Here is a 24,657-nt window from a genome sequence, read left to right on the forward strand (position 1 = left end):
CGAGCGCCTTCTCCCTCTGACCAGCAGAAACATAAATAATTATCACAAGACCACTTCTGGTTACCCTCACCGATTTCGAGGCACCCAGCCTGAAACCACAAATGGATCAGCAAAAAGGCAAGGGTCCACTTTCTCCAAAAACTTCACTCCTACTGTCATAGACTCATCTTCATCCTGACTCTCGGTTCAAACCTCAGGCGCCTGAGAACTTCACCACACCTCCGATACGTCAACGTCATTCACTTCCAATTCTCATCCTGTCTTCAGCTCCATCTGCTTACACTTTCTACCATTCTTCTTTAAAAAAACATCTCCTCTTTTCCGCCATTTTTAACCGACTCAAGCTCACCATCTTCCTCCCTCTGTTTTAGACCTCCTCTGCCTCTCTTTTTCCCTGCATTCCTCCTCATTAATTCCAAGTATATGTAAAGTTACACTGTTACATATACGTCCCCTTATGATAATACTGCACTTCTCCTGACATACATCTTGTTTTTGCTTTCTCAAGTGACGCAATTTAACCGACTGTCACAATCTCCGTACAATCAGCACAAATCCCTCAGGATGTAGCGCTCAACAGCGCATCCCACTTATTATGCAGTTGCCTAGTCTTGAAGATATTCTTTATCAAAAGCTATTGCGACACTTTCCAATTTTGACTTCCTTCTACCAGCTCTGTACGTGATCCACCATTAGCTGGGACCGCTCTCTCCTTCTCCCCACCAATGGTAAACTCTATGGCTGATGATGCTTCGTGTAATCTCACTTCAGGAGACATTTTTGCTGCATTTAGGATGTTTTCAGTCAAATATAAAGTGTGAAAAAAACGAATTTTGAAGTTCAGAGGAGTTTTTTCTGTTTTTCATTAACATTACGAGGCTTAGTTGTCTAAGGCTTACGACGTACTTCTCAACATGAAAAAAGGCGTACATAGGTAAAAATAAATAATAATAATCAAAACACTAACATATATTACTCAATTCAACTTTATAGCATACATCAATTGATAAACCCATACGGAAAAAAATCTACATTGGAATATATTTAAATGAAATTGAATTAAACATAAAATGTCAATATATTATTTTTTAGGTATGGGAAAGTCTATGAAATAAGATAACCCATCAGGAGCACCAACCCCCTTCAACGTGTCCTCTAAACCAGTGCATTTCATATTTATTTAGAGATCTGGAAACTCTTCACTAGGTGTTTTCTATTGAACCTTTATTTAGAGATCTGAAACCAACCACTAGTTGTTTTTTATTGAACTTTTATTTAGAGATCTGGAACCTCTTCACTAAATGTTTTTTATTGAACTTTTATTTAGAGATTTGAAACCTCTTCACTAGGTGTTTTCTATTGAAGCTTTATTTAGAGATTTGAAACCTCTTCACTAGGTGTTTTCTATTGAAGCTTTATTTAGAGATTTGAAACCTCTTCACTAGGTGTTTTCTATTGAAGCTTTATTTAGAGATTTGAAACCTCTTCGCTAGGTGTTTTCTATTGAAGCTTTATTTAGAGATCTGAAACCTCTTCACTAGGTGTTTTCTATTGAAGCTTTATTTAGAGATTTGAAACCTCTTCACTAGGTGTTTTCTATTGAAGCTTTATTTAGAGATTTGAAACCTCTTCACTAGGTGTTTTCTATTGAAGCTTTATTTAGAGATTTGAAACCTCTTCACTAGGTGTTTTCTATTGAAGCTTTATTTAGAGATTTGAAACCTCTTCACTAGGTGTTTTCTATTGAAGCTTTATTTAGAGATCTGGAACCGACCACTAGGTGTTTTCTGTCAGGTGGATGGATTATCTTGGCAAAGGAGAAATGCTCACTAACAGCGATGTAAAACAAGTTGTGAACAACATGTTGGAGAAATAAGCTTTTTTGTGCCTGAAACATTTATGGGATCTTTTATTCCAGCTCATGACACGTGGGACCAACCCTTTTCATGTTGCGTTTATATTTCTGTTCAGTATACTTGCACTACAAAGTTCTTGTTGATAGTACGGATGTTTTCATTGGGTGAAGATTGGTGACCACAGTAAGTATTCAAACCTGATTGATTGGGTGCATTGCTATAGTGTGCAACCATTATACTTCCCACAAATCTAAAAGCATTGGATTGGTGGAGACATGGGCTAGCGGGAGTTTTTATTTTTTAAATTTTAAATACCAATCATTACCTTTCAAATGAGCAATGGCGATTTTAGCATGTACATCTTGGTGGGGCACTACACAATACAATACAAATCCAGAAAATCACATTGTAGGATTTTGAATGAATTTATTTGCAAATTATGGTGGAAAATAAGTATTTGGTCACCTACAAACAAGCAAGATTTCTGGCTCTCACAGACCTGTAACTTCTTCTTTAAGAGGCTACTGTGTCCTCCACTCGTTACCTGTATTAATGGCACCTGTTTGAACTTGTTATCAGTATAAAATACACCTGTCCACAACCACAAACAGTCACACTCCAAACTCCACTATGGCCAAGACCAAAGAGCTGTCAAAGGACACCAGAAACAAAATTGTAGACCTGCACCAGGCTGGGAAGACTGAATATGCACTAGGTAAGCAGCTTGGTTTGAAGAAATCAACTGTGGGAGCAATTATTAGGAAATGGAAGACATACAAGACCACTGATAATCTCCCTCAATCTGGGGCTCCACGCAAGATCTCACCCCGTGGGGTCAAAATGATCACAAGAACGGTGAGCAAAAATCCCAGAACCACACGGGGGGACCTAGTGAATGACCTGCAGAGAGCTGGGACCAAAGTAACAAAGCCTACCATCAGTAACACACTACCATGGTTTATGGTTGAGAAATGAACATGAAATTATCTGGCAACAGCTCTGCCAATTGCACATTCCCTCAACATGAGACATCTGTGGCATTGTGTTGCGTGTGAAAGCGGCACATTGTAGAGTGGCCTTTTATTGTCCCCAGAACAAGGTGCAGGAGGTTTCTTTTCAGTCACTTTGTCTTCGAGTCTCGGTTTTTCCTTTTCTCTTCATACCGTTTTTGATCTACGCATTTAGTTTAAATGTGTTAACTTTGATATTCAGCTGTATTATACTGATGTTTTCTATGTTCATGTCATGTCAAAATAATTACTCACAACAAAATGTACATTTGTATGCATTTTTCCTCTGCTCTACAATAAAACATATTTGAAACATTTTATACAGAACAGCATGCCTATGCTATTGAAAAGCATACAAACTCACCTGATCCATTGTGGAAGATATTGTTTCCTCAGAGTTTATTCACATGACAAATAAGTAAGTAGGCTACATTTACTTTGTTAGTCGCAGCCTTTAGATAAAGATTAGGGGGTTGCTGGGAAATAATTCCAGGATTTCAAGTCCGATGAGCTCAAATACCAGACCAATCAAACGTTGATTTATATATAAAAACGTGATTTAAGTACTGACAAATAAGCGTCTCGTGTAGGCTAATCTTACTTCGGAAAGATCCTGCATAAGATTTGACCGGATCTATAAATCAAGAACACGTTCAATAACAACAGCCCTTTCACTAAGAATCCTGTTATCTGCCATCGTCTACTTTTACCTGACACCCACTTTGAACAGGAACCTCTCAGAGTCCTGATGTTTTTTCGGGTGAAGACAAAGCATGAAAAGTGCTTGACCTTGTATATTATTATGAGATGTATGCTTTATTCCAGTTTCAGGAGTCGTTTCATAATTCTTTAATAACAATAATTATATTTTGTAGAGCACATTTCCCACACTCAATGCACTTTATATATTATATAGATTATATATATTATATATTAGATTATATATATATTTTTTAAGCGTACTAAACAATTAAGGTGATAAGCTGACATTGTTGAGAAGATAATGGGTTGAATTTATTGATCAATTGAATACATGAATACATACCTACTATTGTTAAAACATTCTACATTATAACAATTGAATTGATAATGGGAGTACATTAAAGATACAACTCTCAACACCCCCCCACCCCACTCACTCACCCAAACATCCCCCACTCCACACACACAGTTCACTATGACATGTTCTATGACATTGAAACAGGTCAGTATGATGTTGTTTAGCCCATTGAGCCGGTTTCCGAGACAACGTTTAATAATAGTTCAGAGGAGGCCAGCCCCAGAAGAGACCCTTTTTATCAACTGTAAGCCAGAATGTCCTCTGTGTTGTCTTCTCTGTGTTATTCTCCAACCCCATTGTCAGACCTCTGACAAGCAGAGCTTCTGTTGTCTTTACAGGTCCGTAGGTATGATATCTGATTGGAGGTTAGCTTTATAGTAATGCTATTGGTCAACAACTCAGATTTTGAATTCAAACAAGTCTGACATTATAAAAGGTCTTACATTCATTGCCTTTCTCTTTTTTGGTTCCTGAACTGCTGTGGTGAGACACTCTCTCAATTTCTCTCTCTCTCCCATGAGCCATGGTTTCTTCGTCTCCCTCGTTCTCTCTCTGACCATGCCTAGAAGGATGTCTTGTAACACTAACTATAGTCTCTTGCATATTGCCATTAATCTTATGGAGTCAGATAATTAATTTAATGGGCTTTTTTTGCTGTCTTATTATGCGTAGCATGTAAGGTAGACATGCACATATGATAAATATAACCCCACTACACTAGCCTTAAACTAAAAAACAAGCTCAATGGAGAATCTCTATTCAATTATTTTGTAAATGATAATCTGTGTCTGGGAAACCACCCCAGTGTCCACGGTGTTGAGCAGTGTTTCTCAAACATCTCCTTGGACACCCCCAGACGTTTCACAACTTTGTTGTATTCCTGAACTAGATCACCTGGTTCACCTAGTCAAGGGCTTTAGGATTAGTTGACTAGTTGAATCAGGTGTATTAGTTCTGGAATAGATCAAAATACACAAAACGTCCCTGAGGAGAGGTTTGACAACCACTGGTGCAGAAAACAGGTCAATAAGGGGGTTTAGTAGCAGAAGGTGCTGTGTGTAGCGGGTAGCCAGTGTTCACATAGAACACTGGTGATGTGGTTTCAGAACTTGGTGTGGCTGAGGAGTCCGGCAGCTGGGTTTTGGACCATTTAGAACTTACAGAAGGTACCGGAACAGATGTCGGAGAGGAGAGGGTTGGAAGAGGACACATTGCTCCTCTGGCGTGGGCTTTCTGGTGACTTTTCAGGTGCCCCGACTGAGCGAAGCTCTTCTCGCATAGATTACAACCGTAGGGCTTCTCTCCCGTGTGTGTTCGTTGATGATTGGCCAGGGTGGCTGATTGAGTGAATCTTTCACTACACTGATCGCAGCCATACGGCTTGGCTCCTGTGTGTGTGCGCTGGTGGCTCGTCAGTTGCCCAGACTGAACAAAACTCTTCCCGCACAGATCACAGCTGTAGGGTTTCTCTCCGGTGTGTGTTTTGCGGTGGCTCGCCAGGGCTCCGGCCCGCGTGAAGCTCTTGCCACATTCATCACAGAGGTGAGGCTTCTCTCCAGTGTGAGTCCTCTGGTGGCGTCTCAGGTGGCTAGAGGTAATGAACCTCTTCTCACACTGATCGCAGGCGTAGGGCTTCTCTCCTGTGTGTGTCCTCTGGTGGATTGTCAGAGATCCCGACTGAGCGAACCTCTCCCCACACTGATCACAGCTGTAAGGCTTCTCCCCAGTATGAGTTCTCTGATGATTTGACAGGGTGCCGGATTCAGAGAAGCACTTGCCACACTGCTCGCAACAGTAAGGCTTCTCACCGGTGTGGGATCTTTGATGGGAGTTTAAGTGGGCCCAGTTAATGAAGCTCTTTCCACATTCGCAGATGAAAGGTTTCTCTCCGCTGTGGGTTTTCTGGTGGAGTCTCAGGGCGCTCGAGTGGGAGAAATTCTTCCCGCAGTCCGAACAGTGGTAGGGCTTCTCTCCTGTGTGGACTCTCTGGTGGGATTTCAAGTGTGCCGACGTGACGAAACGTTTCGGACAATCCAAACAAGAGAATGGCAGCTCGCCGGTGTGCCTTCGCATGCGGTGTAGCTTCAGGGCGTTCGATTGGCCAAACCTCTTCCCACAGTCGGAGCAGCGGTAGGGCTTTTCACCGGTGTGCGTTCGCATGTGTGATATCAGATAAGATGAGCAGTAGAAACTGTTCTCGCACTGCGTACAGTGGTAAGGCTTCTCTCCGGTGTGCGTGTGCTGATGGACAGTCAAATGACTTTTGTGACTGAAGCTTTTGCCACAGTCTGAGCAGCAGTGGGGTTTTTTCACTGTGCGTTTCGGCTGGCGTTTTTTAACACTCTTCTCTGCTGCCTCAATCAAATCTTCTTCTTCCTCCTCCTCCTCTTCTCCTCCTTTCACCGTTCCACTCAGCCCCGGTGTTTTCCTGCTTTCGAGTCCAAGTGAAGCACTACCCGGGGATTCTTGGAAGGGGGACAGGTGAGGGTTGTTCTGGTAACTATAAAGATTCTCTCCATCCTCTTTACCTTCTGCGTCGCAGCTTCCTTGTGCTCCGTCGTCCACATGCGCTGACGCTGATTGTCTGGAGGCCACACCCCCAGCATCCTGTATCCTTTTGATGTCCTCTTTCAGTTGGAGTAACCATGACATTCCCCGATCCTCAGATTTCATTAAATCCTCATTTTCCCATGTTTCCTCCATGATTTTACGCCGTAGTGCTCGTTGATTCTTTCCTTTCATTTCGGATCCATCCTTGCCACCTATTCCACTGCATTCACAAAGGGAGCGTAAATTGTCCTCTGTTAAAGTCCATAAACTCTCTTCAATTTCATCCATCAACGTTTCTCTTTCACGATTCATATTGTCCTGCTCACGAGGTATCAGAAATGATGAAGTTGTTGAACACCTGAAATTCGTTCGGTGCTCTCTAGTAAGCTACTCCAAGGTCTTTCACTCGTTGTCCTCTGTTCCTGAAGAATAAAATAATTTGATACTACTTTAATTACCATTAAATAAATACTTTGTCAAGGGCTCAACTGCAGGTGATTGTTAGACAAGATACCCCTTAGAAGTGTGTTGATCTTATAGGTGTTCGGCTGTAGCTAAGCAATATAGCCTAGTAGCTCAACTACTGTACTCAATCTCGCCCTTCGAAAGGCCAGGCTGGTGGAATTATTGCTGTATTGCAAACAGACTCCTATCCAATCCTCTCAGTTATAGCTACATAGCTAAGTGCATAACGAGCTGTGTGTTCATTCGGGATTCAGTGTAGGGTTCGAGCTAGATATCGGTTATAAACGTTGGTAGCTATAGTTAACCGGACCAATTGTCGGTAGTTAAAGCTAGCTGGCTAACGTTAGCTGGATAGCTAGCCAGCCTAGCTAGCAATTATCTCTACGACTATATTGCGTGGCATTCAAATATTATCACCTTATTTTCGCTTTGTGGTTCTTCTGGGCGTCCAGATACAGTTGTCTTGTTGCTCAAGGTTTTTCGTTTTACATTGTATATTTAGAGAAAAATACAGTTGCAGTCGTGGGAATCAACGATAAGGCAACAACTTCCTGTTTGTCTGCGCTCTCAGGCCAGAGCAATCGAATGTCGACGTAGATCTCCAGTCATAACATCCGCTAGGGAAGTCGAGGTGAGTAACAGCTCGCTGGCTAGTTAACTAATTTTGTTTTAACGGGCAATTAAATGTACGCAGCTATATTGAAAAGGTGCTCACCCAAGCTAGCACTATATACCAGAACGCTAGGTGGCTAATGCTACGAAAAGGACGGGTCAGTTTCGGCGAGAGCTAGCTCAGTTAGCTAATATTGTGTAGCATCACCACTATCCATCTTGTTTAGCGTCTCTTCTCTCCTTGTGTCTATGATAATACAATCACATGTAAACTAGGGTGTAACGGTCAAAAACCTGCATTTGTAACACAATTCATCTTTGAAGTGAGCCGATCTACTGTTTAAAGAGGTGAGGTCATCTGGTAAATAACTAGCACAAGTTCTCACCAGGGGTGGAGCATGAGAATTCAAAGATATGCTGCAACAATTTATTTTCGTTTTCTGTTAATTCTCAAAATGCACAATAATGACCCCCAGCTTACAATTGCCTCATTCATCTCCTCTCCCCTGTAACTATTCCCCAGGTCGTTGCTGTAAATGAGAATGTGTTCTCAGTCAACTTACCTGGTAAAATAAAAATAGATTTTTGTAGTATGCCTATAAGACAATGACCAACGTTAGTGACAGTTGCTGAGAATGTAAATTTGCTTTAAAATCAACAAACAAGACATCCTAATGTGATTTATCACCTGCCTCTAACAGTGAAATGCTTACTTACAGGGTCCTATAAAAATAGAAGTAGTGACACAAGGATTGAATAGAGTGAATAACATTAACATGGCTATATACAGGGAGTACCAGTACCAAGTTGATGTGCAGGGATACCATGTAAAATGACTAGGCATCCAGATACATAATACTGAGCTGCAGCAGTAGCTTATGTGGTGAGTGTGTGTATAGTCGGTGAAAGAGAGTTAGTTTAAAACATTTAAAAACAGTCAATGCAAGTAGTCCTTATTAGCAGCCTTGACAGTGTCCAGGGCGTGTCCACAGAAGACCAGTTCTAGGTGGAATAAGAGCATTACTATAAAACAACTGATTTAAATGAATACCTACACCATCAAGGGGAGCCCCTGACTGAACTCATGGCCAAACATTTATACCTGATGCCACGCACTTAATTAACAATAAGGCACACCTGTGTTAACAGGCCATGAGCACATGCCTGTTAAACCAGGGTTTCCCAAACTGGGTCCTGGGTCCCCCCGGGTGCAGGTTTTGGTTCTGCCCTAGCACAAATACTTGAATCAGCCTCATATCATTGTGTGTATGTGTCACTGAACCCACAGATAACCATGGATCTACACTAGAATACACAATTACAAGCCCAAAAGGATTCAGAAATGGATTTTGGCGAGAATGCCGGGTCGGAGTCAGACTACCTTCCTAGTCCCACTGCCCCAGAACCTGAACCCAATGTGACTGTGAAGGAAGAGGAAGAGGAGGGACATAGTGACATGGCTGACCCAGGTGAGTCCATGTTGCGTGAAGTTGGCCCTAGACGCTGATCTTGGGTCAGTTTTTCATTTCTCCCACCAATGAGAGAGGCTTGGGGGAGATTAGGCTAATCCTAGATCTGCACCTATGGGAGAGAGAGGTTAGTAGTGTAAAAAATATAAAGCAGTGACCAAAATGATTATGAATGGAATACTATGAAAAAAATAGTTGGATCCGGGACTGATCAAAGATAACAGTAGAGGCAACTAGAGGTAAACCTAAGGCACTGCATCTCAGTGCTAGAGGCGTCACTACAGACACCCTGGTTCGAATCCAGGCTGTATCACAACTGGCCGTGATTGGGAGTCCCATAGGGCGGCGCACAATTGACCCAGCTTCGTCCGGGTTTGGCCGGTGTAGGCCGTCATTGTACATAAGAATTTGTTCTTAACTGATTTGCCTAGTTTAATAAAAATACAATTTATCAGAGCATTATGTTGACTTAGGGAGAATCCCAACTAGAGGTAGGCCTAACCAGAGCATTATGTTGACTTAGGGAGAACCTCAATTGCATTTCCTTGATTCCTCGCATCCTCTCTCCTTCTGAAAAATTATCGGATGTAAAGGTCAGAGGGGAGGGACCTCTGACCTCATCCAATGGGTTTTGAGAAAGAAGCAAGGAGAGAGGACAAGGAATCAAGCAAATTAAACTGAGATTTTCCCTTCAGTTCCTAGAGGAACACAGGGCCCCAACGGTGCATGTCCAGCATTACAGTATCGGCTGGCAATTAATTATATTGGTTTGGTTATTTCAGACCACCTCTCAGGTCTCAGCGTGGCAGAAAGACCCAGATTTAATATGATTATCAAAGAAGAGGAGGAGGAAGATGATGAAGCAGAAGCAGAGGAAGATGAAATGGTTTACCCAGGTAAGTCCAGAGGCCTGTTCAGAGGATGTAAGTTCGGATCAGGTAGAAATCTATGGTGTCAAACAGAAATGATTGCCTGTCAGATTGAATAAGCAGGGCTATTCAACTCTTACCCTACGAGGTCCGGAGCCTGCTGGTCTTCTGTTCTACCGGATAATTCAGCAGCTCTGGTTAGAGGTGAAAAATGAAAACAAGCAGTGGAACTGGCTTCGAGGTCCAGAGTTGACCTTGAGGGGGAATAGGGAATCACGTCAGCTCCTTTCATTCCATTTCTATCTGCAACGTTCAGATTGTTTCATGTCACTGAATCCACCCGTTGTAGGTGGGCCTGTGAGGTGTCGGGAGAAAGTTAGTGTCATAATAATGTTGATATCACAACAACATCATGATCTGTCTGATACAGTGTGATTTGTGACAAAGGAAGGAAGGGTTTCTAGGATACACAATAGTAGGTGTTTGTAGATAGGTGCTCTTTGGTAGAGTGGTTAGATAGGTGCTCTTTGGTAGAGCGGTTAGATAGGTGCTCTTTGGTAGAGCGGTTAGATAGGTGCTCTTTAGTAGAGCGGTTAGATAGGTGCTCTTTAGTAGAGCGGTTAGATAGGTGCTCTTTGGTAGAGCGGTTAGATAGGTGCTCTTTGGCAGAGCGGTTAGATAGGTGCTCTTTGGCAGAGCGGTTAGATAGGTGCTCTTTGGCAGAGCGGTTAGATAGGTGCTCTTTGGCAGAGCGGTTAGATAGGTGCTCTTTGGTAGAGCGGTTAGATAGGTGCTCTTTGGTAGAGCGGTTAGATAGGTGCTCTTTGGTAGAGCGGTTAGATAGGTGCTCTTTGGTAGAGCGGTTAGATAGGTCATCAAAGAAAGGATGACCAAGACACTCTTCATATCATTAAAATGCATTTATTGTTATGGCATGTTCAATAGAACAAAGATTTAAAACCTTGGCGTGTGTCGGCAGCATGGCCATCGCCAGGGACGACAAAGATACGATGACAGCACAGGAGGTTGGTGCCACCTTAAGTAGGGAGGATGGGCTCGTGGTAATGGCTGGAGCAGAATTAGTGGGATGGTATCAAATACATCAAACGCATGGTTTCCATTGGCTCCGTTCCAGCCATTATTATGAGCCATCCTCCCCTCAGCAGCCTCCACTGAATGACAGTGTGATTTATCAGTTGTATTTTCCCTTATATTTTCCATACAATGTTCGTTGAAATACAAACAGCAAGGTACTGTCTGCAATTTAAAATAAACTGGTGGTAGGTTAAGAGTGATCTAGTTTGATGGATTTGGTTTTGGGCTGGAATCCTAACTGGATACCCGGCCATTTAACTAAAACTAGCTTGCAAATTATCAAGCTTTAGTTACTTGAGCGAATGAATCTGCAGAAAAACTGTTGAAGACACAGAACGAGAGATTTGCTCTTCAGAAAAAGAGAGAAACTCCTGTGCAGAGCAGTGCGTCTAGATCTAGATGCTAATTTTGGCAGAACAACTGGTATTCTAAATCAATTCTAAAACCACACAGTAAAACAAGACAGACATGCCTCTACCCTCTGTTCTAGTGTGGGATTGTCACACCTTTTTGAGAGAGATTTGCTCTGTCTCATTGTTAACCATGGCACTTTGACATAAACATTTTTGTCTTGTATTGTTTATTCTGGTTTATTTTTTAGCCAGGCATGTGAATTTAGAACAAAGTCTTATTAACAATGACTGTCTGTGTGTTTGTCTGTAGCTGGAACGTAATACCCCCCTCTAGTGATGTCACAATGACTGTCTGTGTGTTTGTCTGTAGCTGGAACGTAATACCCCCCTCTAGTGATGTCACAATGCCAGAATTTTGTATCACGATACTCAATACGGAAATGATACTCGATACCGAAACCACAGCAAAAACATTTTTTACAATATGTTTAACTGTTATTCGAAATTGAATTTATTTTTAAAAAACAAAGCACCGTGTTTAATCACTGAATAATCTTTAATTGTCCCTCTGCAAAACCATATGAGACTCAGAGCATACTAAATAATTATACAATTAAATCTAAACTGTTTTATTCAAATGTAATTTCGTACATATCAGGGTTATTTTGCTCATCTATGGTCATAATATTGGGTCAAATTACAGCTAAATAATTGTATGTAATAGTTTAGTTCCAAAACAATATATATAAACACTTTGATGCTCTTGTCTTGCCCTAGTCCACACACCGTAGAAATATAATGGATTCTATGGTCCACACAGCATACTACGATTCCCAGAATGAATTTCACCTCCCATGGTGCAATGCTCTGCCAAGGGCTTCTGGCTGGCTAGCAACACGACTAGCAGGCTCAGACGAGCTAGCTACATAGCTAGTCAAAATATATAGCTGTCATAGCTAAGTTATGAGTGCATTGGTGGGTGATATAATATACTAGCCTTAACAATATAATACTGACAAAAGCACATACAATGCCTTCAGAAAGTATTCAGACCCCTTGACTTTTTCCAAATTTGGTTAGGTTACAGCCTTATTCTAAAATGTATTAAACTGTTTTTCCCCTCATCAATCAACACACAATACCTCATAATGACAAAGCAAAAACAGTTTACATTTTTTAGAAATTAAAATAATATCACATTTACATAATTATTCAAACCCTTTACCCAGTACTTTGTTGGAGCACGTGACAAGCACCCCTGTATTTGAGCAGTTTCTCCCATTCTTCTCTGCAGATCTTCTCAAGCTCTCAGGTTGGATGGGGAGCATTGCTGCACAGCTATTTTCAGGTCTCTCCAGAGTTGTTTGATCGGTTTTCAAGACCGGACTCTGGGCCATTCAAGGACATTTAGAGACTTCCCGTCCCGAAGCCACTCCTCTGTTGTCTTGGCTGTGTGCTTAGGGTCGTTGTCCTGTTGGAAGGTGAAACTTCGCCCCAGTTTGAGGTCCTGAGCACTCTGGAGCAGGTTTTCATTAACCTGTCTAGGACTGGGGAACCAGTTCCGCTAGCGGAACCCCTCGCCAACAGCCAATTAAATTGCAGGGCGACAAATACAAATCAACAGAAATCTCATAAATCTAATTTCTCAAACATACAAGTATTTTACACCATTTTAAAGATAAAATTCTCATTAATCCAGCCACAGTGTCTGATTTAAAAAATGCTTTACAGCGAAAGCTCCATAAATTATTGTTATGTCACCACCAAGCCACAGAAAAACCCAGCCATTTTTCCAGCCAAAGAGAGGAGTCACAAAAAGCACAAATAGAGATAAAATTAATCACTAACCTTTGATGATCTTCATCAGATGACACTCATAGGATTTCATGTTACATTATTGTGTATGTTTTGTTCGATAAAGTGCATATTTATATCAAACAATCTAATTTTACATTGGCGCGTTACGTTCAGTAGTTCTAAAACATGATGATTGTGCAGAGAGCCACATGAATTCACAGAAATACTCATTATAAATGTTGATGAAAATTCAAGTCTTATGCATGGAACTTTAGATACACTTCTCCTTAATGCAACCGCTGTGTCAGATTTCAAAAGAACTTTACGGAAAAAGCATAATCTGAGTACGGCGCTCAGAGCCCAAACCAGCCAAAAGAAATATCCGCCATGTTGCGCAGTCAACATTAGTCAAAAATAGCATTATAAATATTCACTTACCTTTGATGATCTTCATCAGAATGCACTCCCAGGAATCTCAGTTCCACAATAAATGTTTGTTTTGTTGGATAATGTCCATCATTTATGTCCAAATAGGTTATTTTGTTAGAGCGTTTGGTAAACAAATCCCTTTCAGGTCCAGTCGGACAAAAAGTTCAAAAAGTTATATTACAGGTCGAAGAAACTTGTCAAACTAAGTATATAATCAATCTTTAGGATGTTTTTATGATAAATGTTCAATAATGTTCCAACCAGAGAATTCCATTGTCTGTAGAAAAGCAATGGAATGAGAGATACCTCTCATGTGACTGAGAACGAGGCTGCTGCCAGACCCCTTAGTCAAACAACTCTCATCCGGCCCCCCTTCACTGTAGAAGCCTGAAACAACATTCTAAAGACGGTTGACATCTAGTGGAAGCCTTAGGAAGTGCAAAATAACCCATATCCCACTGTGTATTCGATAGGGGCTGAGATCAAAAACTACAAACCTCAGATTTCCCACTTCCTGTTTGGATTTTTTTCTCAGGTTTTTGCCTGCCATATGAGTTCTGTTATACTCACAGACATCATTCAAACAGTTTTAGAAACCTCAGTGTTTTCTATCCAATATGAATAATCATATGCATATATTAGTATCTGGGACTGAGTAGGAGGCAGTTTACTCTGGGCACGCTATTTATCCAAAAGTGAAAATGCTGCCCCCTATCCCAAATAATTTAAGGATCTCTCTGTACTTAGCACCGTTCATCTTTACATCTATCCTGACTAGTTCCCATTCTCTGCCACTGAAAAACATCCCCATAGCATGATGCTACCACCACCATGCTTCACCGTAGGGATGGTGCCAGGTTTCCTCCAGACGTGATGCTTGGCATTCAGGCCAAAGAGTTCAATCTTGGTTTCATCAGAACAGAGAATCTTGTTTCTCATGGTCTGAGAGTCTTTGTGCCTTTTGGCAAACTCCAAGCGAGCTGTCATGTGCCTTTTACTGAGGAGTGGCTTCCGTCTGACACTCTACTATAAAAGGCCTGATTGATAGAGTGCTGCAGAGATAGTTTTCCTTCTGGAAGGTTCTCCCATCTCCACAGAGGAACTATAGAACACTGTCAGAGTGGCCCCTCTCCCCAATTGCTCAGTTTGGCCAGGTGGCCGGCTCTATGAAGAGTCTTGGTGGGTCCAAACTTCTTCCATTTAAGAATGATGGAGGCCACTGTGTTCTTGGGGACCTTTATTTCTGCAGACATTTTTTGGTACCCTTCCCCAGATCTGTGCCTCGACACAATCCTGTCTCGGAGCTCTACGGATAATTCCGTTGACCTCATGGTTTGGTTTTTGCTCTGACATGCACTGTCAACTGTGGGACATTATATAGACCGGTGTGTGCCTTTCCAAATCATTTCCAATCAATCGAATTTACCACAGGTGGACTCTAATCAAGTTGTAGAAACATCTCAAGGTTGATCAATGGAAACAGGATGCACCTGAGCTCAATTTCGAGTCTCATAGCAAAGGGTCTGAATACTTATGTAAATAATATATCTGTTTTTTATTTTTAATACATTTGCAAAAATGTATAAAACTCTGTTTTCGCTTTGTCACTATGGGGCATTGTGTGTAGATTGCTGAGGTTTTTATTTATTTAATCAATGCCCGACTAGCATCACCACCCTGGATGGTTCCGACCTTGAATATGTGGACATCTATAAGTACTTAGGTGTCTGGCTAGACTGCAAACTCTCCTTCCAGACTCATATCAAACATCTCCAATCGAAAATCAAATCAAGAGTCGGCTTTCTATTCCGCAACAAAGCCTCCTTCACTCACGCCGCCAAGCTTACCCTAGTAAAACTGACTATCCTACCGATCCTCGACTTCGGCGATGTCATCTACAAAATGGCTTCCAACACTCTACTCAGCAAACTGGATGCAGTCTATCACAGTGCCATCCGTTTTGTCACTAAAGCACCTTATACCACCCACCACTGCGACTTGTATGCTCTAGTCGGCTGGCCCTCGCTACATATTCGTCGCCAGACCCACTGGCTCCAGGTCATCTACAAGTCCATGCTAGGTAAAGCTCCGCCTTATCTCAGTTCACTGGTCACGATGGCAACACCCATCCGTAGCACGCGCTCCAGCAGGTGTATCTCATTGATCATCCCTAAAGCCAACACCTCATTTGCCGCCTTTCGTTCCAGTACTCTGCTGCCTGTGACTGGAACGAATTGCAAAAATCGCTGAAGTTGGAGACTTTTATTTCCCTCACCAACTTCAAACATCAGCTATCTGAGCAGCTAACCGATCGCTGCAGCTGTACATAGTCTATTGGTAAATAGCCCACCCATTTTCACCTACCTCATCCCCATACTGTTTTATTTATTTACTTTTCTGCTCTTTTGCACACCAATATCTCTACCTGTACATGACCATCTGATCATTTATCACTCCAGTGTTAATCTGCAAAATTGTAATTATTCGCCTACCTCATGCCTTTTGCACACATTGTATATAGACTCCCCCTTTTTTTCTACTGTGTTATTGACTTGTTAATTGTTTACTCCATGTGTAACTCTGTGTTGTCTGTTCACACTGCTATGTTTTATCTTGGCCAGGTCGCAGTTGCAAATGAGAACTTGTTCTCAACTAGCCTACCTGGTTAAATAAAGGTGAAATAAAAAAAAAAAAAAAAATGTTTTTTAGGATAAGGCTGTAACAACAAAATGTGGAAAAAGTAAAGGGGTCTTGTTGCTACATTTGATGTATTGTTTGTGCCCAATAATGTTTGTACCATGTTTTGTGCTGCTACTACATTGTGTTGTTGTCATGTTGTGTTGTGTTGCTGCCATTGTGTGTTGTTGTCGTCTTAGGTCTCTCTTTATGTAGTGTTCTGGTGTCATGATGTGTGTTTTGTCCTATATATATATTTACTCCCAGCTTGGGTCCCAGCAGGAGGCCTTTTGGTAGGCTGTTTATGTAAATAAAAATGTGTTCTAAACTGACTTGCCTAGTTAAATAAAGGTAAAATAAAAATAAATAAATATTGATGACTTGAATGTACCCCCCAAAAACATCCACTGGCACTCAGCCAACCAAGGAAGGTGAATATAATATAGACCTACATGTTACACCTGACCCTTGTTACATTTAGCCCCGGTCTTATCTATGGATTCAACTCCATTGGCGAGCGCTAACGTGCATAAACCATACCACTGCTAAAAACCATAGTTCTAAAAATTGTCCATTTTATGGCCTACTCTTTTCTTGGCTTTGAGAAATTGTAGCCTAGTAACACTAGAAAGCTCCTCTTAACAGTGGCCATCAAAACTGCTTTCAAACGTGTTTTCCCGTGACAGCATTAAGAATGTTCTACACTACACTGTTTTATGCGCGTAAAGTCATATTCATACGGTATGAAAGTCAGTCACGACAGCTCTGATGGAAACTGGAAGTTTCAGACAGATCATTTGTTCGTTCGACATGGTGTGATCTTTTTGTGTCGGTAAAGTTAATTATGCGAGAAATGGTAGTGGAAACGCCTTTTATGCGCAAATATTTATATAATAGCCATCATATCGATTGTAAACTTGGAGTCACGTGATGATATGGTGTGTGATCCTCTCACTATGACTCGGGAAACCATGCAATTTATTAGGCTAGGTTAGGAACAGGGTGGTGAAAGTGCACGGTGATGAGCTTGATGCTCCTTTCCAATAAATATAGAGGGTCTTATACTGGTGAATACTTGACTGCCGTTTGACAAATATTCTACCTCTTATTCATAATAATGTATTATTGTAGACTACCCTACTCACACAGTTTATCCGCACTGTATCTAGCTGTTGGCTAGAGCGCACATGCCAATACCAGAGTAGACACATTTGCTATTTAACGCAACAGTTTTTGTTATTATCTACATTTTTCTCTCTTAAACAAGTGGATTATTTACAGTGCCCTCCACTAATATTGGCACTCTGGGTAAATATGAGCAAAAAGGGCTTTGAGAAACATTTATTTGCTGTTTATCCTCTTGGTCTTTCATTCAAAATATCCACAAAAATCAAACCTTTTTAATTTAAGTAAAATAATAAAAATTCAAATGGGAAATTAAAGTTTTTCTCTGAAACGTGTGCCACAATTATTGGCACCCCTAGAAATTCTTATGAGTAAAATCTAACTGAAGTATATTCCCATTCATATGCTACATTTAAGTTAACCTGGGTGATTAGGAACACTTAAGAGGTAAGCCACGACTTCCTGTTTCACTGGGGTATAAATATGTGGTGACACACAGGCCAAGTTCACATAGTCATCCACCACTATGTGAAAGATCCGAGAATACAGTAATGATGTGCAACAAAAAGTTGTCATGCTGAACAAATCAGGAAATGGCTTTAAGAAAATAGCTCAACGGTTGAAAATGCCCATTTCCACTATCAGGGCGATAATTAAGAATTTTAAAGCAACTGGAGATGTTAACAAATCGGCCTGGAAGAGGACGTGTTTCTATATTGACCCCACGCACAGTGAGGAGGATGGTTCGAGTGGCCCAAAAATGTCCAAGGATCACAGCTGGAGAATTGCAGACCTTAATTGGGTCTTGGGGTCAGAAAGTCTCCAAAACTACGATCAGACACCACCTACATAACCACAAGTTGTTTGGGAGAGTTGCCATAAAAAAAGCCTTTGCTGTCATCAAACAACAAACTCAAGCACCTACAATTTGCCAAAGTTACTGGGACTTTCAATGGGACTGAGTTCTATGGTCAGATGAGACCAAAATAGAGCTTTTTGGAAACAAACACCAGATGTGGGTTTGGCGTAGACAGAAAGATGTCCATTCAGAAAAGTACCTCATCCCCACTGTGAAGTATGTTGTGGGCTGTTTTCTTCCAAAGGCCCAGGACAACTTGTTAGGATGCATGATATCATGGACTCCATGTACCAACGGATATTAGATCAAAACCTAACTGCCTCTGCTAGGAAGCTTAAACTGGGCCGTGGTTGGATCTTCCAGCAGGACAGTGATCCAAAGCTCAACTCAAAATCAACACAAATGGTTCACTGACAACAGAATCAAGGTCTTACCAAAGCCATCCCAGTCTCCTGACCTAAACCCCATAAAAAAACCTGTGGGATGAGCTAAAGAGGAGAGTCCACGAGCGTGGACCTCGACTCTGAAGGATCTGGAGAGATTCTAAATGGAGGAATGGTCTCAGATCCCTTGCCATGTGTTCTTAAACCTTATTACGCATTCGAGGAGAAGACTCAGAGCTGGTATCTTTGCACAGGGAGGTTGCACAAAGTATTGATTGAAATGGTGGCAATAATTGTGGCACACATATTTGAGAATATTTGTTTGGTGATAAGAATTGTATTTTTTCTTTCAATTGTTTTACATTAAAAGGTTAGATTTTTGTGAGTATTTTGATTGAAAGACCAAGAGGATAAACAATAAAGACATTTTCACAGTCTGTTTTTCTCATATTTACCAAGGGTGCCAATATTAGTGGAGGACACTGCATCTCAAGCCTTTCCTACTTGTATTTTTATTTTTTATTTACAATTATAGATCTAACATTGGAATATATCTACAACTTTTTTTTAAATGTACAAAAAATTTAACAACTTACCACAAAATCGTTTTTGTTTAAATATCTAAAAGTTGTGATGACAGAGGGCATTTTTTGTTGAGCAAGAGCAGTGGGAAAATAATTTGGTGACATTTTATGGTCTTAATGTGAATTACAGGGGGCCAGTTACCCCAGGTGGCCAGTTGTCCCCTGGTATCCAAGGGTCTCAGCTACAACAGGCTCTCATTTGGATCATAGGTGGGACCCAGCCCAATTCAACCCTGGGTCATTTTGGAACTAAACCTCCCTTGCACTGCACTGTTTTGTAACACCTTTTGCTAAGATGTTTTGTTTGGGCTGGCCCTCATCTACTCTGTAAACAAAGTATTCCCATAGTTTGAGTCCGGTGGCAGTTTTGTCAACAAGTTGTGGGCGTGGAGATACCGGTTTGATGTTTTTGTTAGAAGAAGCCATGCTGTTGGCATTCTCTCTCTCTCCGCTTCTCAAAGGTGGCTTGATTCCCCATCGCATGCGCAAGTAGCCTAGCTAGCTACTGAGGCCGTGAGAAAATTCAGACAAATTACTAGACTCAACCCTCTCAATCAGTACACACGTGAGACACATGGCAGAAGTAGCGAAAGGTCCAAAAATCCTAGTACCGAACCATTTTTCATATAGTACAGAAGTTTCTGTACACCGTACAACATTACCCCCCTCTGGGAACAATAAAGTAATAATCTGTGCATAGCCGTGATTGAGTGTCAAAACTCCCAGGACATCACATGTATGACTCCTCACTGGAGACCAGGGTTAATCCCCTTTCACTGTTCTCCCCACTACAGACCAGGGTTTAATCCCCTTTCACTGTTCTCCCCACTGGAGACCAGGGTTTAATCCCCTTTCACTGTTCTCCCCACTCGAGACCAGGGTTTAATCCCCTTTCACTGTTCTCCCCACTACAGACCAGGGTTTAATCCCCTTTCACTGTTCTCCCCACTGGAGACCAGGGTTTAATCCCCTTTCACTGTTCTCCCCACTCGAGACCAGGGTTTAATCCCCTTTCACTGTTCTCCCCACTGCAGACCAGGGTTTAATCCCCTTTCACTGTTCTCCCCACTGGAGACCAGGGTTTAATCCCCTTTCACTGTTCTCCCCACTCGAGACCAGGGTTTAATCCCCTTTCACTGTTCTCCCCACTCGAGACCAGGGTTTAATCCCCTTTCACTGTTCTCCCCACTGGAGACAAGGGTTTAATCCCCTTTAACTGTTCTCCCCACTGGAGACCAGGGTTTAATCCCCTTTCACTGTTCTCCCCACTGGAGACAAGGGTTTAATCCCCTTTAACTGTTCTCCCCACTGGAGACCAGGGTTTAATCCCCTTTCACTGTTCTCCCCAATGGAGACCAGGGTTTAATCCCCACCCGCGACAATCCTTTCTCAGTGTTCTCCCCAGGTGCTTGTCTGTCTCCTCTTGCTGAACGGCTTCAATAAAAATGAAGTATTAATCTATTTGTCTGTCTTATTCAATCTGTATAGGAGACAGGATAAAGTTGGACCCAGACTATCTTCCCGAAATGACCGTGGCAACAGGGCAACCACAACACCAGAAGAAGAAGGCTGCAAAGAAGCTTCATCCATGTCCTGACTGTGGGAAGACATTTGACAGACCATCACACCTAGAGAGACATGAGAATACCCACACCAGAATCAAGAAGCTGGCCCCCGACTACACTTGTTCTTACTGTGGCAAGATCTTCGCTAAACCGTCAAAGCTGGCTCGGCATGAGCGAGGACATACTGGAGAGAAACCGTACTCTTGCTGCAAGTGCGGGAAGTGCTTCGCTGAGCCGGGGCACAGGAAGAGCCACGAGCTGACGCACAATGAAGAGAGACCGTACACCTGCGCTGACTGCGGGATAGGCTTCTTCAACCAGTCCAAGCTGCAACGGCACCAACGCACACACACGGGTGAGAAACCGTACTGCTGCACCGAATGTGGGAAGACTTTTGCACGGTCAGGAGGCCTAAAGACTCACTGGCTAAGCCACACGGGAGAGAGACCATACCTCTGCTCCGACTGTGGGAAAAGCTTCTTCAGCTCTGGGGACCTGAAAGTCCACCACTTGACCCATACCGGAGAGAAACCACACTGCTGCTCCGTGTGCGGGAAGGGTTTTGCGCAGAGGGGGAATATGCGGGCTCATGAACGGTCTCACTCTGGGGAAAGGCCTTACAGCTGTGCCGACTGCGGGGCCAACTTCGCCCATTCGAACTATTTAAAGATACACCGGCGCATTCACACGGGCGAGAGACCCTTCCCATGCCCTGTCTGCGGCAAGAGGTTTATTCTATCCGGGCACCTCGGGAGACACCAGAAAACACACATACCCAAAAACAACACTTAGAAGAACACACATATCCAAACACACACGGGACACACTCATGAGCTTACTGAAGTATATTTTATTTGCATATAATCATGAACTACAATGAAACGGATGAAGAACAAAAAATAAAAGACATGGTAAAGTCCTGAGAGAGCGAGGGTAAGGGATGCTCCCCCGTGAAGCTCCGCCCTCAACACTTCTCTCTCCATACTGTGTCCCAAATGACACCCTGTTCCCTATATGGTGCAATACCGGGTCAAAGGTCAAACCTATATAGAGCAGAGGGTGCCCATTGGCCTGTTCCACTGTTTTAATCTAAACATTGTATAGAATTTATTTGGCAGGTTGTTGTGTGTGTGTGTATATAGATATATATATATATATATATATATATATATATGTGTGTGTGTCTTTGTCCTGAACTTTTTTGGTGGTTTTCATAATGTGAGAGCTCTGGTGAGTAGACTTTTTCCACATTTTGTTACGTTACAGCCTTATTCTAGAATGTATTAAATTGCCCCCCCCTCAATCTATACACAATACCCCATAATGACAAAGCAAAAAGGCCTGTCTCACAGTCTCTGCTGCTGAAAAACATCCCCACAGCTTGATGCTGCCACCACCATGCTTCACCATAGAAATGGTGCCAGGTTTCCTCCAGATGTGACGCTTGGTTTCATCAGACCAGATAACCTTGTTTTTCATGGTCTGAGAGTCCTTTAGGTGCCTTTTGGCAAACTCCAAGTGGGCTGTCATGTAGCTTTAACTGAGGAGTGGCTTCTGTCTGGCCACTAACATACTGGTCTAGTGCTGCAGAGATAGTTGTCCTTCTGGATGGTTCTGCACAGAACTTTGGAGCTCTGTCAGAGTGATCATTGGGTTCTTGGTCACCTCCCTGACCAAAGCCCCTCTCCCCCTCAGTTTGCCTGGGGCGGCCAGCTCTAGGAAGAGTCTTGGTGGTTCCAAACTTCTTCCATTTAAGAATGATGGAGGCCACTGTGTTCTTGGGGACGTTCAATGCTGCAGGCATGTTTTTGGTACCCTTCCCCAGATCTGTGCCTCAACACAATCCTGTCTCTGAGCTCTATGTACAATTCCTAAAACCTCATGGTTTGGTTTTTGCTCTGACATGCACTATCAACTGTGGGACATCATATAGATAGGTGTGTGCCTTTCCAAATCATGTCCAATCATTTGAGTTTACCACAGGTGGACTCCAATCAAGTTGTAGAAACATCTCAAGGATGATCAATGGAAACAGAATTGACCTGTGCTCAATTTCAAGTCTCGTAGCAAAGGGTCTGAATAAGGTATTTCAATGACATTTTTTCAGATTTTGCAAAAAATGTATAAACACTGTTTTGCTTTGTCATTATGGGGTATTGTGTGTAGATTGGTGAGGGAAAACATGACATTTAATCCATTTTAGAATAAGGCTGTAATGTAACGGAATCTGTATAAAGGGAAAGAGTCTGAATACTTTCTGAATGCACCGTATATTCTGAAAGTATCGCATTGCTAACTATAGTTATTGTTAGTCAAATACAAAGTGTAATTAGTTATTGATTCAAGTAATCATATTATTGTACCACATTATGTTACTGACAAGTTAACCCACGATCCTGGTGAAATGGACATCAATATGCATAAATAAAATGTTTCCAAGAGGAGCTGGCTGTCTGGCTGGTTAAATTGTGACAATGGAAGTTTGGTTTAGAAAGTATTGATTTATGCAGATGGAAAGTGAATGGATTTCTGGAGGAATAAGACAATTGAATTAAAATGTGACCCTCGTCGTAATTCATATTCTTTAGTACATTTTCATGGGTAGCCTAGTGGTTAGAGCGTTGGACTAGTAACCGAAAGGTTGCAAGTTCGAATCCCCGAGCTGACAAGGTACAAATCTGTCGTTCTGCCCCTGAACAGGCAGTTAACCCACTGTTCCTAGGCCGTCATTGAAAATAAGAATTTGTTCTTAACTGACTTGCCTAGTAAAATAAAGGTTAAATAAATATTAGAATATAAAAAAAATGTTTAATGAAGAGGGGAAAAAAAATAGTCTGTCAACATTAGTTAGATACGCACATAATTGACCAGCTTGGCAACAAACACCATTATGAGATCAGGGTCTGTGTCCACAAGACATCTCAGAAAAGGTCCTAGGAATCCTGTTAAAACCTGTTAAGACTATTAAAACTCCCAGCTCAGAGGACGTTTTAGGATGATGTTAGAACACTGCCCAGACAAACTGAGCCCAGAGTAAAATCAACTCATACAGTGGGGCAAAAAAAGTATTTAGTCAGCCACCAATTGTGCAAGTTCTCCCACTTAAAAAGATGAGAGAGGCCTGTAATTTTCGTCATAGGTACACTTCAACTATGTCAGACAAAATGAGAGAAAATAATCCAGAAAATAACATTGTAGGATCTTTTATGAATTTATTTGCAAATTATGGTGGAAAACAAGTATTTACAGGCCTCTCTTATCTTTTTAAGTGGGAGAACTTGCACAATTGGTGGCTGACTAAATACTTTTTTGCCCCACTGTACATTTCTGCATATTGCGTCTTTAACATAAACCCTAGATGCCTTAAATTGCCCAATTTGTAGGCATATCTTTTTTTTTTATAATATGATTGTGCTCCAAAGGGATTACTTGGAATAAATTACATGATGTAGGTCATTCAATAATCGAAAGAAAAACATGTATAATTAGCCTAGTGGTTATAAATATTTAGACATATCATGTGAAATTTACAAAAACAAAGAAATAGGCCTTGTGAAATCATTGTATAAAGTGCGAGAAATACTGTTGCATGTAGGTCTATATTATTTCTGGATTGATCATATAGAAATATCAAACCATTCTTTGAACAACTCCAAACCAATTGCATGTGGTGCAGGAACCACTAACCCACTGCCTTGTTCTATTACCATGACACCTGCTGGCAACTCTTAACTGGTCAGGACAGCTCATGAGGTCTCCTAAATATCTGTCCACTAGGTGGAACACGACTGAAGAGGCTTCATGCATGGATTAGATTTTCACCCATAAGAGTAGGAGTAAAATGTCTCTATTCTCAGCACTTACGACACATTTTCTACTCTGATACACATTGTGGATACG

The 24,657-nt window shown here is 41.7% G+C and overlaps 2 protein-coding genes across 2 annotated transcripts; one reads left to right on the plus strand and one right to left on the minus strand.

Annotated features, from left to right (window-relative positions):
* Positions 1-3,661: 3,661 nt before the first annotated feature.
* LOC115123014 (zinc finger protein 883-like) lies at positions 3,662-7,445 on the minus strand. Its single transcript, XM_065000972.1, has 2 exons — positions 7,359-7,445; positions 3,662-6,898 (listed from the first exon to the last, which is right to left on the minus strand). Exon 2 carries the CDS (start codon positions 6,786-6,788, stop codon positions 4,950-4,952), a length of 1,839 nt encoding a protein of 612 aa, XP_064857044.1. The 5' UTR covers positions 6,789-6,898; positions 7,359-7,445; the 3' UTR covers positions 3,662-4,949.
* A 35-nt stretch (positions 7,446-7,480) lies between these two features.
* Positions 7,481-23,201, plus strand: LOC135560003 (gastrula zinc finger protein XlCGF17.1-like). Its single transcript, XM_065000984.1, has 4 exons — positions 7,481-7,572; positions 8,842-9,022; positions 9,805-9,918; positions 20,681-23,201. Exons 2-4 carry the CDS (start codon positions 8,896-8,898, stop codon positions 21,547-21,549), a joined length of 1,110 nt encoding a protein of 369 aa, XP_064857056.1. The 5' UTR covers positions 7,481-7,572; positions 8,842-8,895; the 3' UTR covers positions 21,550-23,201.
* The last annotated feature ends 1,456 nt before the right edge of the window (positions 23,202-24,657 follow it).

This window comes from Oncorhynchus nerka, linkage group LG15, assembly GCF_034236695.1.
Source record: "Oncorhynchus nerka isolate Pitt River linkage group LG15, Oner_Uvic_2.0, whole genome shotgun sequence".
NCBI lineage: Eukaryota > Metazoa > Chordata > Actinopteri > Salmoniformes > Salmonidae > Oncorhynchus > Oncorhynchus nerka.